This window comes from Metarhizium acridum (genome assembly GCF_019434415.1).
Source record: "Metarhizium acridum strain ARSEF 324 chromosome Unknown scaffold_141, whole genome shotgun sequence".
Classification (NCBI taxonomy): Eukaryota; Fungi; Ascomycota; class Sordariomycetes; order Hypocreales; family Clavicipitaceae; genus Metarhizium; species Metarhizium acridum.
Window position 1 is genome coordinate 2,473,518 of NW_027094020.1, and position 14,596 is coordinate 2,488,113.

The 14,596-nt window shown below is 52.1% G+C and overlaps 7 protein-coding genes across 8 annotated transcripts; 3 read left to right on the forward strand and 4 right to left on the reverse strand.

The window, feature by feature from the left end:
• Positions 1–114: 114 nt before the first annotated feature.
• DNF1 (phospholipid transporting ATPase) lies at positions 115–5,968 on the forward strand. 2 transcript variants are annotated; one of them, XM_007809005.2, is made up of 3 exons: positions 115–894; positions 993–4,202; positions 4,278–5,968. In XM_007809005.2, the coding sequence occupies exons 2-3, from the start codon at positions 1,555–1,557 to the stop codon at positions 5,179–5,181; spliced, it is 3,552 nt and encodes a 1,183-aa protein (XP_007807196.2). In that variant the 5' UTR covers positions 115–894; positions 993–1,554; the 3' UTR covers positions 5,182–5,968. The 2 variants fall into 2 exon arrangements, with proteins under 2 accessions (XP_007807196.2, XP_065975554.1); XM_066119758.1 differs by having other exon boundaries at positions 117–894; positions 993–5,966.
• A 306-nt stretch (positions 5,969–6,274) lies between these two features.
• MSC7 (Meiotic Sister-Chromatid recombination aldehyde dehydrogenase) lies at positions 6,275–8,571 on the forward strand. Its single transcript, XM_066119759.1, has 2 exons — positions 6,275–6,510; positions 6,584–8,571. Exons 1-2 carry the CDS (start codon positions 6,431–6,433, stop codon positions 8,337–8,339), a joined length of 1,836 nt encoding a protein of 611 aa, XP_065975555.1. The 5' UTR covers positions 6,275–6,430; the 3' UTR covers positions 8,340–8,571.
• Positions 8,572–8,737: 166 nt separating this feature from the next.
• Positions 8,738–9,199, reverse strand: J3458_009399 (uncharacterized protein; the record flags this gene model as incomplete). Its single annotated transcript, XM_066119760.1, has 1 exon — positions 8,738–9,199. The coding sequence occupies one exon, from the start codon at positions 9,197–9,199 to the stop codon at positions 8,738–8,740; it is 462 nt and encodes a 153-aa protein (XP_065975556.1).
• An 88-nt stretch (positions 9,200–9,287) lies between these two features.
• Positions 9,288–10,489, reverse strand: J3458_009400 (uncharacterized protein; the record flags this gene model as incomplete). Its single annotated transcript, XM_007809003.2, has 3 exons — positions 9,288–9,808; positions 9,868–10,305; positions 10,381–10,489. 3 exons carry the CDS (start codon positions 10,487–10,489, stop codon positions 9,288–9,290), a joined length of 1,068 nt encoding a protein of 355 aa, XP_007807194.2.
• A 126-nt stretch (positions 10,490–10,615) lies between these two features.
• On the reverse strand, positions 10,616–10,861 carry J3458_009401 (uncharacterized protein; the record flags this gene model as incomplete). Its single annotated transcript, XM_066119761.1, has 1 exon — positions 10,616–10,861. The coding sequence occupies one exon, from the start codon at positions 10,859–10,861 to the stop codon at positions 10,616–10,618; it is 246 nt and encodes an 81-aa protein (XP_065975557.1).
• Positions 10,862–11,334: 473 nt separating this feature from the next.
• Positions 11,335–13,208, reverse strand: IPI1 (rRNA processing protein). The gene is made up of 3 exons (XM_066119762.1): positions 13,060–13,208; positions 12,924–12,996; positions 11,335–12,869 (listed from the first exon to the last, which is right to left on the reverse strand). The coding sequence occupies exons 1-3, from the start codon at positions 13,105–13,107 to the stop codon at positions 11,962–11,964; spliced, it is 1,029 nt and encodes a 342-aa protein (XP_065975558.1). The 5' UTR covers positions 13,108–13,208; the 3' UTR covers positions 11,335–11,961.
• A 135-nt stretch (positions 13,209–13,343) lies between these two features.
• J3458_009403 (uncharacterized protein) lies at positions 13,344–14,195 on the forward strand. The gene is made up of 3 exons (XM_007809001.2): positions 13,344–13,441; positions 13,506–13,793; positions 13,847–14,195. Exons 1-3 carry the CDS (start codon positions 13,418–13,420, stop codon positions 13,949–13,951), a joined length of 417 nt encoding a protein of 138 aa, XP_007807192.2. The 5' UTR covers positions 13,344–13,417; the 3' UTR covers positions 13,952–14,195.
• The last annotated feature ends 401 nt before the right edge of the window (positions 14,196–14,596 follow it).

A 14,596-nucleotide genomic window follows, 5' to 3' on the forward strand; every position in this document is an offset into this window, starting at 1 on the left:
CCCGTGCCAACAGCCAGGCTGCGCCAGTTAACACCCAGTGCCAGTAGACTTGACTGCATGTTCACGGGCCCGAAATTGCGGACTGCCCGTTTCCCTTCGTTCCCGCCTCGCCACCTTGCACTCTAAACTCTCTACGGAGTAGTTGGCACTTTTACTCCAACAACCAGACCTCTCCTCCTCACGACGTCGACGCCGCCCTTGAATCCGTCAAGTCGGCACTCGGCCGTTCGAATTCCGGTGCTGCTTCTCTTCTTTGCAGTTGCACCCGTTGTGGCCTTATTTCGCGTCGGTCGCGCTCAAGGTCCTGTACTCTAACTCGCCCTCACGATTTCTCTTACGCCCCCCACGATCCGCATACTGGCTGGCGTTCCCGAGTTGAACGGGCATTCGCCCGCAACTTCACACTGATCATGAGCCCCCCTACGAGTCCAGAGCCTGGCCCGGATGCCATGTTATCAAAGGTGCAGACACAGAGAGCACGATGGGCGACCCGCAAGATGACGGTCAAAAGCAGCCACACCAAGCGGCTATCTCTCCTTAACCGCATGCACAAGCGAACTCAATCCGAGAAAAGCGTTACCGGAGGCGATGGAAACGGCGCGCCATTCGAAAACCGCGAACCCCATCAGTAACGGCGGCGAAAGCGAACATCACAATGACAACCCGCAAGATGAGGCAGACGACGAGTCTGATGAGGAGGATTCGACCCGTACGCTGTACTTCAACCTGCCTCTCCCTGAAGACATGCTCGACGATGGCCATCCCATACATTCCTTTCCCAGAAACAAGATCCGCACAGCAAAATACACGCCGCTGTCTTTTGTTCCCAAGAATTTGTGGTTTCAGTTTCACAATGTGGCCAACATCTTCTTCTTGTTCTTGGTTATTCTTGTCGTACGTATCTGAAGCCCTACCCTTTGTGCCTCTTATTTACTTGATCCTTGACCACGCTTCTCGGAATCGACGGGTGTGCTAATAACTTTCTTCTGTAGATTTTCCCCATTTTTGGTGGTGTCAATCCGGGGCTGAACGCCGTTCCCTTGATTGTCATTATTGTCCTCACGGCAGCGAAAGACGCTATAGAAGACTACCGGAGGACCATTTTGGACATCGAGCTCAATAATGCCTCTGTCCATAAACTGCACAACTGGAACAACGTCAATGTGCAAGAAGACAATGTATCAACGTGGCGACAATTCAAAAAGGCCAACTCGCGGTTCTTCGGGTCTATCTGGCACGCCATTGAGAGCTTATGGTCCAAGAAGGCCAGGAAGCTGCGGGCTGAGCGAAAGGAACGCAAACGAAATCCCGAAATGGAAGAGGAGGGCCGACCCTCCATAGAAACGGTTCGGACACGGAGGTCAATTCGCGATTCCATCGCCTCCCCTTTCGGCAACCGGGAATCGTTTGTTGATGCCCAGGAAGAGATTCAGATGACACCAGTACCGTCCCCGACGCCTGCAAATGGAGTTCCCCACATTAGATTTCCTGACGAAGAGGATGCAAAGCGTGCCGCTGCTATTCAGGACATGAAATCCGACCTGATTAAGTTACATGAAGCCATCCAAGGGCGCGCGTTTCAAGAAGGATACTTGGAAAGGTCTCCAAGTTGGTGATTTCGTGCGTATTTACAACGACGACGAATTGCCCGCCGATGTCATCATCTTGTCCACGTCCGATCCGGACGGAGCCTGTTACGTCGAGACCAAGAACTTGGATGGCGAGACTAACCTGAAGGTCCGACAAGCTCTTCGTTGTGGCCGATCGATTAGGCATGCCCGTGACGCCGAGCGCGCGGAGTTCAAGATTGAGAGTGAAGCTCCCCACCCTAATCTCTACAAGTATAATGGAGCTATTCACTGGCAGCAGGTCGTTCCGGGATATCCGGATGATGACCCCGAGGACATGACTGAGCCTATTACCATTGACAATCTTCTGCTTCGAGGCTGTAACTTGCGCAATACTGAATGGATTCTTGGTGTTGTTGTTTTTACGGGCCATGACACGCGAATTATGATGAATGCCGGTATTACGCCAAGCAAGCGCGCTAGAATTGCCAGAGAGATGAACTTCAACGTCATCTGCAACTTTGGAATTCTTCTCATCATGTGCCTTCTCGCCGCCATCGTGAATGGTGTTGCTTGGGCCAAGACCGATGCTTCTCTCCATTTCTTTGAGTTTGAGTCCATTGGTGGAAGCGCCCCTATGAGTGGTTTCATCACCTTTTGGGCTGCCATTATTCTGTTCCAGAACTTGGTTCCTATCTCCCTATACATCACACTGGAAATCGTGAGGACCCTTCAGGCTATTTTCATCTTCAGCGATGTCGAAATGTACTACGCACCCATCGACCAACCTTGCATCCCGAAATCCTGGAACATCTCCGACGACGTGGGCCAGATTGAGTATATCTTTTCAGACAAGACTGGCACGCTTACCCAAAACGTCATGGAGTTCAAGAAGGCGACGATCAATGGACAACCCTATGGCGAAGCATACACCGAGGCACAGGCCGGTATGCAAAAGCGAATGGGTGTGGATGTGGAAAAGGAGGGGGCTCGCATACAGGCTGAGATCGCTGAGGCCAAAGTACAAGCCCTTGAAGGCCTTCGCAAGATCAACGACAACCCATATCTGCACGATGATGCTCTCACGTTCATTGCTCCCGATTTCGTCTCCGACCTGGCTGGAGAGCACGGCCAAGAACAGCAATCAGCTATCGAAGAGTTCATGCTGGCATTGGCTCTTTGCCACACAGTCATTGCAGAGAAGGTTCCAGGTGATCCCCCTAAAATGACATTCAAGGCCCAATCACCCGATGAGGAGGCTTTGGTAGCCACAGCTCGTGATATGGGATTCACCGTTTTGGGCCACTCAGGCGACGGCATCAACCTCAACGTCATGGGCGAAGAACGCCACTACCCGATCCTCAATACCATCGAATTCAACTCTAGCCGAAAGCGAATGAGCTCCATTGTCAGAATGCCTGATGGCCGAATCATTCTGATTTGCAAGGGGGCCGATTCGGTGATATATGCTCGTTTAAAGCGAGGCGAGCAGCAGCAACTTCGACGCGATACTGCCGAGCATCTTGAAATGTTTGCTCGCGAAGGTCTTCGTACGCTCTGCATTGCTCGTAGAGACCTGACTGAGGAGGAATACCGCCACTGGAAGAAGGAGCATGATGCAGCCGCATCGGCTCTGGAAAACCGCGAAGAGAAGCTGGAAAACGTAGCTGACATGATTGAACAAGAACTCTACCTTCTCGGTGGTACTGCTATTGAGGATCGTCTCCAGGACGGCGTGCCCGATACTATTGCCCTGCTTGCCAAGGCTGGTATTAAGCTCTGGGTTCTGACTGGCGATAAAGTTGAGACGGCTATCAACATTGGCTTTTCCTGCAATTTACTCAACAACGACATGGAGCTTATTCACCTGAAAGTTGAAGAAGACGAGAGTGGGGAGACCGCGGATGATACCTTCCTCAGGAATGTTGAAAAGCAACTTGATCAATACCTTCAGGTGTTTGGCATAACGGGAAGTGATGAAGATCTTGCTTTGGCCCGGAAGAGCCATGAACCACCTGGCCCAACCCACGGGGTTGTTATAGATGGTTTTACGCTGCGTTGGGCACTCCACGACAATTTAAAACAGAAGTTCTTGTTGCTGTGCAAGCAGTGTCGGTCAGTATTGTGCTGCCGCGTCAGCCCTGCCCAGAAGGCTGCCGTTGTTGCCATGGTCAAGAATGGATTGGATGTTATGACCCTGTCCATTGGCGATGGTGCGAATGATGTAGCCATGATTCAGGAAGCCGACGTTGGCGTTGGTATTGCTGGTTTGGAAGGCCGACAGGCCGCCATGTCTTCTGATTATGCTATTGCGCAGTTCCGTTTCCTCCAGAGACTAGTCCTTGTGCACGGTCGATGGTCTTACCGAAGGCTGGCAGAGAGTATCAGCAATTTCTTCTACAAAAACATGGTTTGGACGTTTGCCATTTTTTGGTACGAGGCCTTTTGCGATTACGACATGACATATCTATTCGACTATACATATATTCTCATGTTCAACCTGTTCTTCACATCCGTACCTGTTGCTATCATGGGGGTCCTCGACCAGGATGTATCCGATAAGGTTTCCCTTGCTGTGCCTGAACTCTATCGCCGCGGTATTGAGCGCCTGGAGTGGACACAAAAGAAGTTCTGGTAAGTTGGACGTGCCCTTGAAAAGAGACTATTAGCGTGGGGGACCCGAGTACTAACAGACAACCAACTACACAGGCTCTACATGATTGATGGTATTTACCAGTCTGTCATGGTTTTCTTCATTCCTTACCTACTCTTTATCCCTGCTAAATCAGTAACTTTCAATGGACTCGGCCTCGAGGACAGGCTTCGATTCGGTGCATACGTTGCCCATCCAGCCATCTTAGCCATCAATGGCTACATTTTGATCAATACGTATCGCTGGGACTGGTTGATGCTTCTCATTGTGGCTATCAGTGATGTTTTCATCTTTTTTTGGACAGGCATCTACACCTCATTCACCTCATCCGGCTTTTTCTACCACACCGCCGCTCAGGTCTATGGAGAAGCAACTTTCTGGGCGGTTTTCTTCCTTGTTCCTGTTATTTGTCTCTTTCCCCGATTCGCTATCAAGGCACTCCAGAAGGTCTACTGGCCGTACGACGTCGATATCATCAGGGAGCAGGAGCGCGCTGGCCTGTTTGCTCATCTTGATAAAGGTGCTGCAGGAGAAGCCGACAGTGAAAAGAGCTCTAGTGGGAGATCAGGGTCCGAGAGCCCGAAGAAAGCAAAGCACATGGCATATGGCAGCGTGGACGAAGACCTGCGACCGATATACCCGCCGTCGACGGCCACACGGACCACAACCCACAATCGAACGCAGAATGGCAGCGATTCGACAAACTACACAGCGAACCGCATGTCGCTCGACATCCCTGCTGCGGGTCGTCCTTCAATAGAACGTGCGAGACCGTCTTATGACCGAATGCGCATGTCAATGGATCGCGTCCGACCTAGCTTTGAGGCGAGTAATGATTTTACTTCGGCAGCTCGACTATCACGGATTGAATCGAGCCAATCACACTCTCAGCAACCCCAGGGCGGCCGGTTCAAGGCAAGACTTCGTGGACTGTCCTTGACCAAGAGTGCAAACGTTTAGGTGTCTTTCGAAATTGGTCGGCGACGACCATATCCCTGAACAGTTATTGTATATTATCCCGACTGCCGTCGACTTCTGCGTGATACCCCCCTCCCGCATGCTTGCCAGGGTGTGTGCCGAGAGAATCCATTATATACCTGTTAGAACACGAAACACCGCAGGGCCGTCGTCATCCATGCGTTTTAATGATCTGCATGAGCGATCTATGAGTTTCTGACACTCACTTGACTTTTCTTTTAATGCTTTTCCACAGTCCATTGACGACAACCATTCACACATCACCGCGTTTACATCACCGACATCCGACCAAGAGGAAAAGCGATAATTGGCGGCACAACAAAAGAGATTTCTCACTGCACTGTCTTACCTGCTTGGGAACAAATTCATCTTTGCAAGGCGTTCTGCGGGCTGGAGCACGACAATCCTGATTGTTTCTTGCGTTTCACTATATATTTTTCTTGCCCCGGTACACCTAGAATTTTTTACTTTTTTTTATTCTTACGCGAGAGATGGGCAAGAAGGAAGGGAGGGTGAGTGGGGACTCCGTTCCGCCTGTAGTATCATTGTTTTCCTTGTATTTTGCCTTTGCATGGCTTTGTTCGACACTTGTCTTGATGCACTCTTAAGAGGCAGTGGAGGTGCGATATAGAGAATTATGGAAGGGTGTTTATGCTACCATAAAGGAGGTGGCAACCCGAAGGAACCCTGGATATGGTATGCTGCACATGTGAATATTGTATCTTTTTCTTTTGGAGATGAAAAGAAGTATAAATATTAAGCATAGCTAACGGTTGACGTGGCGATGTGACTGTAACGGGTGAGCAAGGCAACATGCACGCTTAGCTGCTTGTTTCAACCTGGACAACCTGCGGCATCAGCTGTAGGTAGCTCTTGGCAAGAAAATGAGCCATTTGCTCGCAACGCACTGGAACATTGCAGCTCTACAGACTGCATACTTAAGTACGCAAGTACTGGAGCATTAGTGCCGCTATCTACCTAGGTACCTACTAGGTACCTAGTAGATTTCGGAGTAAAAGTCGCCAAGTCTTCAAGTCAGTCGGCCCCACATGAGCTCCTCTTGGTGGTCGAACTTCCCACCTGTCAATCCCACTCCCAAGCCAGGTCGACAATCTAAGCCTGATATGCCATTGTGCAAACACCAGCTTTTGAAGTCGTCGTGGCTGCTGAGAAACCGACAGAAGAGCCGTGCCGTTGCATCTCGGGAATACTTTTCGAGCGCCTTGAACCAATGGAGGCCCTCTTCCTGGAGCGGCTGGCGTCGCGGTGGCACGACTTCAGCGACTACACGACTGAGAGACTTGACGTTTCGTACGGACCTCTCCAAGGCTCCCGTGCTGCTCTTTCTTCCGACGCAATTGCTAACTGTACCCGACATTCACAGAACAACAACCCTCCAGATCGGGTGCGCCATAACCGCCATCCTCATCTCCTCCATCGTAACGCGCCTCCTCGTCCGCGCCCACGCCAACTCGACCCCCCGACCCATTCGATACCGCGTGCCTCCCGCCAAACTCCCCGAGACCAGGACGACGGTTGAGCAAACCAGCATCAGAATCCCCGGGACCTCGGCCATCCAATGCTACGCCCCTGCCACGGGCCAATTCCTCGGCCTCGTCAACCCCTCCACGCCAGACGGAATCGACCGCGCCGTCGCCGCCGCGTCGGCCGCCCAGAGGACATGGCGACAGACGTCGTTCCGCGAGCGCAGGGCCGTCCTCCGCTCCCTCATGCAGTACGTCCTGGACAACGCCGAGGACATTTGCAGAGTCGCAGGCCTCGACAGCGGCAAGACCATGGTCGACGCGCAGCTGGGCGAGATCCTCGTCACGGTCGAGAGGATCCAGTGGACGCTGCTGCACGGCGAGAAGGCCCTGAGGCCCTCGCGACGGCCCACGAACCTCCTCATGGCGTATAAGCGCAACACGGTCCACTACGAGCCGCTGGGGGTGGTCTCGGCGCTCGTGTCCTGGAACTACCCCTTCCACAACATGATGGGCCCCGTCATCAGCGCCCTGTTCGCCGGCAACGGCATCGTCGTCAAGGTCTCGGAGCAAACGGCCTGGTCGAGCGCCCACTTCGCAGAGATTGCCCGCGGGGCGCTGGCCGCCCACGGCCACGACGCCGGCCTCGTCCAGACCGTCGCCTGCTGGCCCCAGACCGCAGGGCACCTGACCTCGCACCCGGGCATAAGCCACGTCACCTTCATCGGCTCGCAATCGGTCGCGCACCACGTCGCCGCCAGCGCGGCGAGGAGCCTGACGCCCGTCGTGGCCGAGCTGGGCGGCAAGGACCCCTTCGTCGTGCTCGACTCGGCCGCCAGGGACCTCGCGCGGATAGCAGAGGTCGTCCTGAGGGGCACCTTCCAGGCCGCCGGCCAGAACTGCATCGGCATCGAGCGCGTCATCGCGGCAGGCCGCGTCTACGACAGGCTCGTCGACATGTTGGCGCCCCGCGTCAGGGCCCTCCGCCTCGGCCCCGACGCCGACGTCGGCGCCATGATATCGGACGCCTCGTTCGACAGGCTGGAGGAGCTCATCGCCGAGGCCGTCTCGCAAGGGGCCCGGCTCCTCGCCGGCGGCAAGCGGTACGACCACCCCGATTACCCCAGCGGGCACTACTTCCAGCCCACACTCCTCGTGGACGTCACCACCGACATGCGCATCGCCCAGCATGAGTGCTTCGCCCCCGTTTTGACCATGTTGAGAGCCAAGTCCTCCTCGGCAGAGGACATGCTCGCCGTCGCAAACGCACCCAACTTCGGCCTCGGCGCTTCCGTTCACGGCTCTGAACGCGATCCCGCCATGGGCCCCATTGTCCGTGGCCTCAAGGCAGGCATGGTTGCCGTCAACGACTTTGCCGCTTACTATGCCGTCCAACTTCCCTTTGGTGGAGTTGCTGGCTCTGGGTACGGCCGATTCGCAGGTGAGGAAGGGCTCAGGGGCCTGTGTAATGTCAAGAGCGTCTGCGAGGATCGCTTTTGGTGGATGGGTATTCGGACGGGCATTCCCCCCCCCGTGCAGTATCCTGTGCCTAGTCAGAAAAAGGGCTGGGCATTCACCCAAGGGGTTGTAGAGGTTGGTTATGGAGACGGACCGAGAAAAATAAAGGGTTTGGGGAAGATACTGGGAAATATGTAACCCTGCCACCATTGTACATCATCTTCTAAACTTGCTTTGTATATATCAAGGCCTTTATTAATCATCACCAACTAGTGTATTCTCCGGAATTGCAAAAGACGGCGGCGCTCTTTCAATGCCCGTTGGAGGTTGAAAGCCAAACTTCTCGAGCTGGGAGTTCCTACGAGGGCACGACATCAGCCCGCCTAGTCACATATTTGTTGAATTCGCGAAACAAAAGCATTGACTAGCATTCACTCTGCAACTAACTATCTGAGACCTGTTGTTACTATGGGCAAAGGTGTGCCTGTGTATGACCTTGCGTAAAATCACAACCACACCGTCTCAATTCTCGATATCTGCATCAAAGACATGTCATACCATAACGTAAGACCGGCAACATGATTGCCCTTTGAGGGTTACCAACCAACAGGCACAGTTTGAGCATCAGCTCCCCAACCGTTATTGGTAGGAACGGGAGCAGTTGCGACAGCCTCACCTCCCCAGCCATTGGTTGTAGCAGCCGGAGCAGTTGGAGCAGCATTGCCCCCCAAACCATTGGTTGTAGCAGCCGGAGCAGTTGGAGCAACCTCGCCTCCCCAGCCGTTGTTGGCTGGAGCCAAAGAATTCGCAGCGTCGGTGTTAAAATGGCCCCATCCAGAACTAGTACCATTTGTATCCTCTGCTTGCCCTCCTCCCCAAGAGTCGTTGCCCGAGGTACCATTGGCTTGCCCTTGGCCTTGTGCTTCGGCAGGGTCATAGTCAGACTCCGTCTCAAAGCGAAGATGAATCGCCGCGTCCCCTTCTGGAACATGCATCTGCAGAAACTCTGGGATCTCCTGCTTTGTTTCAAGGAGGGTCCTAGTGAGAACGCTAGCCATGGAATCATCATTCACAGGATCGAAGAAGGGCGTGGCCAACCCTCGGTGGCCAATACGTCCAGTTCGACCTGGAAGGACGGTTAGAACATCATTTCAGTTTCCCAATAGCTAACTTACCAATTCGATGCGTGTACTCCTCGATTCCACCATGTTCCATGGTCGGGAGGTCATAATTGATGACATGCATGACGTTACGGACATCAATACCACGAGCAGTCACTCCAGTGGCAATAAGAATCGGCGCCTGGCCAGCACGGAAAGAACGCAGTGCGGCTTCACGTTCCTTCTGAGTTCGTTCAGAGTGCATGGAGGTGACCGGGAGCCCCATGTTGTACAAGAAATCATCCAAGTTGTCCACTTCTCTGCGGCTATTTGCAAAGATGATGGTTCTCACACCGGTCATTTGATTAAGAAGGCGGAGAAGGGTATCGCGCTTCTCCTCTCGCTCTGTGGCGAGTATCACCTGCTTAATGTTTTCCGTCGTACTGCCGGCTCTGCCAACTCGAAATCGGACATGAGCCGCCGACAAGTGATCCTTGGCAAGGTCACGAGCAGCCTTGGGAAATGTGGCTGAGAAAAGACCGTACTTGATGTTGCCCTCATCTTGTTCTGCATATGTAATGTCAGTCTGTCTTCTCGGTTATAAATAAGGAAGAAATCACACCTACCTCCTCCCGTGAGGATCATGCTTAATTCATCATTCCAGTCAGAATCCAGCATTTCGTCAGCTTCATCGATAATCATATATTTAAGGCGACGAAGAGTCAAAATGTGCGGACGGGATATGAAATCAACCAACCGCCCAGGCGTGCCAACGAGAATGTCACATCCCTTGCTCAACAAACTTATCTGCTGACCCATAGGCAGGCCACCATACACGACACAGGGACGTAGCATGGAGCGGTAGCAGAATTTTCGAGCTTCGTTGAAGATTTGCACAGCTAGCTCTCGGGTTGGTGCGACCACCAAAACCAATGGCTCTGCGGTGACGGCATCAATGCCCTCACGGTAGGTGGCCGGGTTCGGGCGAGGAGCGGCCAACTTTTTGGCCTTGCCCATGAGCTTGCTCAGAATGGGAATCAAGTATGCAGCTGTCTTGCCGGATCCTGCAAATGGCGGCATCGTTAATAACTCGTTTGAGTCGATGGAGATAATCGTATGTTGAGTGGTTTATTTCATACCTGTTTGAGCAATGCCGATCACATCGTGACCCTGAAGCATCGATGGGATAGTGTATTTCTGGATAGGCGTAGGAGCGTCGTATCCCATCAATTTGATGTTCTCCGCCATGACAGGGTGCAACGCAGCGTCCTTGAAGGTGCGAAGTGGCTGGATCCTGACAGGTCCTTCCTGTTCGACGCTGATCTTTTCAATTCTGGCGACGTTAGATAAATTTGAGCCAATAGTGTGGAAAACTTACTTGGAGAAGTCCAATCCCGCGCGGTCGTGACGAGTCTCCGGGTCACCGAAGAGCTCCAGCTCCAAGGCCTCGTACTTCGGCCCTACATCCCCGAATTCGTCGTTCCACTGATAAATCGGCGCAGACCCATCGAAATTCTCGACTTCTTGGCTGTCATTGCCATTCAGGGCCGAGTAGTCAATCCTTTGGGGCTCAACCCAGGCACCTGGGGCTGCAGGATCAGGCTTGACCTGGCTTGCCATGGTTTCCACTTGCAGTAGGCGAGTTCTAGGAGTTGAGTCAGTTTTCAGCCTCTGCGTGCTCGATAAAACCCAGCTTCTGGAGTGGTTCCAGTCTGTTGTTTAGCAGAAGAAGCGTGAGAAGCTGCTGGAGCTCGCATGGGCTCAGCAGACACATCAAAACGCAGGTGTAGAAAAGCAAAGTAAACAGAGTAGTTTCTCACCTTGCTACGAACCGCAACGGTCTCAATGAATGAGGAAACGAACAAGTGAAGGAGCACTTATGTGATTGATCAGGTCAAAGCTTCTCGTTACCTACAAGAAGGCGGGAAGCATGAGAAGAAGTGTGGAAGAAAGGAAGGAAGGAAGGGGAGGAGGAAGGGGAGGAAGGTTTATATGTAAACACTTACAGCTGTTGGAGAGCTTGCCAGCTGCCTCGATGTGCGAGCGAAACTATGGCAGCTTCTGCACTTTACGCTTTCGAGCAGGACCCCGGGCTGGTTTATTGCAAAAGCTGGCTCACAATTGTCGGCACTGCGACTTTGTGCTCAAGTTAAATTTAATGCGTTTAAAAAACACCTGGCGCGCTCACTTGCTGGGGCGTTCTGACCCTTTACAATTCTTGGTGTGATTAATATGCGATATATTTACGTTACCTGAGAAGCAAGCGGAGAGCTCCTTCTGGTCGTGCATAGATTATTTTATTCATATTATTTGACTTTATGCCAACTGGATGGCTAGTCAGAGTGCAACTCGTCCATTCGGCGAACCCAGTGGTTTTGCTTTTCTATTTTATGTCTCCGCGGATAACCGTTGCTCAGAGGCAAACTCATGCCGTGCAAGCGGTATCTGTTGTCTTATCGCCCTTGACTTATGCCACACGCGGGCCACATGTGCAGAACTGGCCACGCGCCGGCACGTGTAGCACACATGGTGACGAGAACCCAATTGACAGATACCCGTTGACAACTAAGTGGGCTAGCCACTTAATTGTGGAGCACACATATTTGCTGCAGGTGTCGTAGTGATGACGGGATGGGCTGGACTGCGTTTCGTCCCACGTCAGTCTCTGCCGTCACGAGACAAACTCGTGTGCTGGAGTATGAAATGACCACCAACGTCCCTCACCATAAATCGAGCAGATCTTGTGTATCCATTGCAGCTAAAGGCTCAAAATCGGCCAGGCCGTCTTTCAAAATCTGCTCCATTAAAGAGGCAGCACGACCAGTGGCACCTCCTTCTTTCTTGGCCTTATCAAGGCCCTTGTTAATAGCATCAAGAAATCTCTTGCAGAATATTTCTTGTCGGGCCGCTCGATTTGAATACATCTCGCCTTCTTCATCACGACGAGCGCCAGAGAGATTGACATATTCAAAGGAATTCGGCGCAAGAGGTACTCTGTACAGAGTATCCCAGTATTGAGAAGAGCTCTCCACTTGAGATGATTCATCCGCGAATCCAGCTTGGAGAAACCGAGACAGTGCTGTGATCTGTTTGGCAAGGGTTTGAGCGTCCTTGGCTTTCATTGACGTGCGTGTGGCCGAAGTCCAACCCCCATTAGAAGAAGATACAGCCCAGCCCATCATTGCACAAAATGTACCAAGAGTCTTAACCCATCCACCTGGACAGTTGACCAGCTCGGGACCAGCTACCTCGAGTAGCCATTCCATCACGGCCAGCGAGTCGTTACTTATATCGGCGGACAAATGCGTCATTCCTGCCCGTATGTACATTGATGCGTGCTCCGTGCCATGCTTGATCTCGTCTCTTGGAAGAGTCTGAAGTAATTTTAAAAGCTGAGCCCGCACTGGGGTAGAGCTGTCGGACACCAGGGGAAGAAGTTTATTCAGTAGCGCAATGGTGCCAACGGGATTGGATGGCTGGTCGGCAGATAGTTGGGTCGTCAAAAAAGCCAAGGCTTCCCGGCGTTGTTTATCTGATCTCGACGAGGACGCTAAAGACAAACTGTGCTTGAATTGTTGGACGTAGTCTGGTGCATCCGTCGATAAGGATTGCTGTCCCACCAGAATGGCTTTCCTCAATGATCAGCGGCTTGTCAACTTCAGTGCCCGGGGCGTTGTCAAACCTTTGGACTTGAAGCTCGTGTCTGTAAAATTTGAAGCCTTTGGCTTCGTCTTCCCAACCTTATGTTTGGGTTTCTATTTTGTCTTCTCTTTAGTCAACTATTCTTTTGGTTATCACGACCAGTGAGATTTTCATACCTGGAAGTCTTTCTGCTTCTCCTTCTTCTTCTTGGCACTAGAACCCATTCTGACAGCGGTTCAGATAATTATAAAGGCTTTTTGTTTTCTTAATTAATGCGACAGCCAATTCTCGTTGCAATAGACTATCTATCAATTTTGGTCACAGATGCTATTCGTACGATGTCAGCAGTGGGTTCTGTCGTGGGGTCCGTCAAATTTTGGCGGTGTGTTTCGGCAGAAGTCCGTCACTGTTGTCGCCAGCCAAGGAGTTCCCCACATCGGCCATAGTCTGGCGATATTGACTGATGGGACCTCCCAGGCTGGAAACGCGCCAATCTCTTTGTCAAGACAGGGTCTGATTTCAGGTGCCTCTACAATGACAATGACAGACTCTCCGACGGTAGGTGCAATTTTTAAAGGAGTAATTTTGTTAGAATCACGAACGATGCTAACGGTAGTTTTAGCCCAACGGTCACGATGCTCTCGAAGAGAAGCTTGGGCGACTATCTAAAAAACCGGGCGTCCGGGCGAGCATTGTTCTTGACAGAACAAGCGGCGCGATTCTAAAGACCAGCGGCGAACTGTCGGCTCTTCGAACAGCAAAGGCTCGAGATGCTGCAACATCAGCTTCGTTCTCCAACGAGGCCCCTGCAGCGGAAGCGAGTGAATCTCAAGGGGTTGAGGATTTCGCGGCGATGATTTGGAACTTTGTCAGAACGTCTGGTAATTTGGTGCAGGAGGTGGATGCAGAGGTTGCTCTACCAATTCTGGACGCAGACCGAATTCTTGGCTAACTTCAGAACAGGATGAAATGCGACTGCTTAGATTACGAACGAAGAAGCAGGAGATTGTCATCGTCCCCGATGCCAAATACGTTCTCACCGTTATTCACGACACGCCATCTGCTTGAGAAGCAGCAAATTTTCTGGAATTTTGTACATGATGCTACCATCCAGACATGATCGATGAAAAGGAGGGTTTGAATAATGACTATGCCGGGGATATGCATGATTTTGACGAGTTGGCGCATTGATATGACTGCTTTGCCGCAAAGGATTGACACGGCGTACAGGATGAATGATACCCCATAGAGGTCGTACATGTAGTTAGCAACTGATCTTGCATGGCAATATTGAACTATGGACTGCCCAAGTGCTGCCTGAAGCTCGAGTGGTTTGCGTTGGTGAATTGGTGATGTCTGGCTGACCCGTAGCTGCGGCGTGAAGTGTTGGAACTCTGCGCACATTTCGTCATAATGACTAATTCGGTGGCGTTTTCAGATGCTATTGTTTTACGTATTATTTTGCATCCCCCGAGCAGCACCTACTGTCCAGCTCTGTTATTTAGGAGGTGGATCCTAACACAAGCTACATGCCTTGGTACGTACATACATGTAGCTGCATGATGTGCATTCTGAGGCCGGCCGGCGGCAGTTTGTCAGCGGTTATCTGAGGCGACGCACGCCTAAAACACTCAACTCCAGATGGCCCTATGCCAGATGCAGATGCCATATGCAGATGCCAGTCCGGGCGATTGGCGCAATTGGGACGAGGGC

Excerpts from the sequence above, each read along its gene's own strand:
- DNF1 (XM_007809005.2), top strand. The coding sequence starts at position 1,555 with ATGAAGCCATCCAAGGGCGCGCGTTTCAAGAAGGATACTTGGAAAGGT. Across the intron at positions 4,203-4,277 it reads TGGACACAAAAGAAGTTCTG|GCTCTACATGATTGATGGTA; the intron begins GTAAGTTGGACG and ends CCAACTACACAG.
- MSC7 (XM_066119759.1), top strand. The coding sequence starts at position 6,431 with ATGGAGGCCCTCTTCCTGGAGCGGCTGGCGTCGCGGTGGCACGACTTC. Across the intron at positions 6,511-6,583 it reads ACTGAGAGACTTGACGTTTC|AACAACAACCCTCCAGATCG; the intron begins GTACGGACCTCT and ends CGACATTCACAG.
- IPI1 (XM_066119762.1), bottom strand. The coding sequence starts at position 13,107 with ATGGGTTCTAGTGCCAAGAAGAAGAAGGAGAAGCAGAAAGACTTCCAG. Across the intron at positions 12,997-13,059 it reads AGAAGCAGAAAGACTTCCAG|AAACCCAAACATAAGGTTGG; the intron begins GTATGAAAATCT and ends AAGACAAAATAG. Across the intron at positions 12,870-12,923 it reads CACGAGCTTCAAGTCCAAAG|CCATTCTGGTGGGACAGCAA; the intron begins GTTTGACAACGC and ends CATTGAGGAAAG.
- J3458_009403 (XM_007809001.2), top strand. The coding sequence starts at position 13,418 with ATGACAATGACAGACTCTCCGACG. Across the intron at positions 13,442-13,505 it reads CAATGACAGACTCTCCGACG|CCCAACGGTCACGATGCTCT; the intron begins GTAGGTGCAATT and ends CGGTAGTTTTAG. Across the intron at positions 13,794-13,846 it reads TGCAGGAGGTGGATGCAGAG|GATGAAATGCGACTGCTTAG; the intron begins GTTGCTCTACCA and ends ACTTCAGAACAG.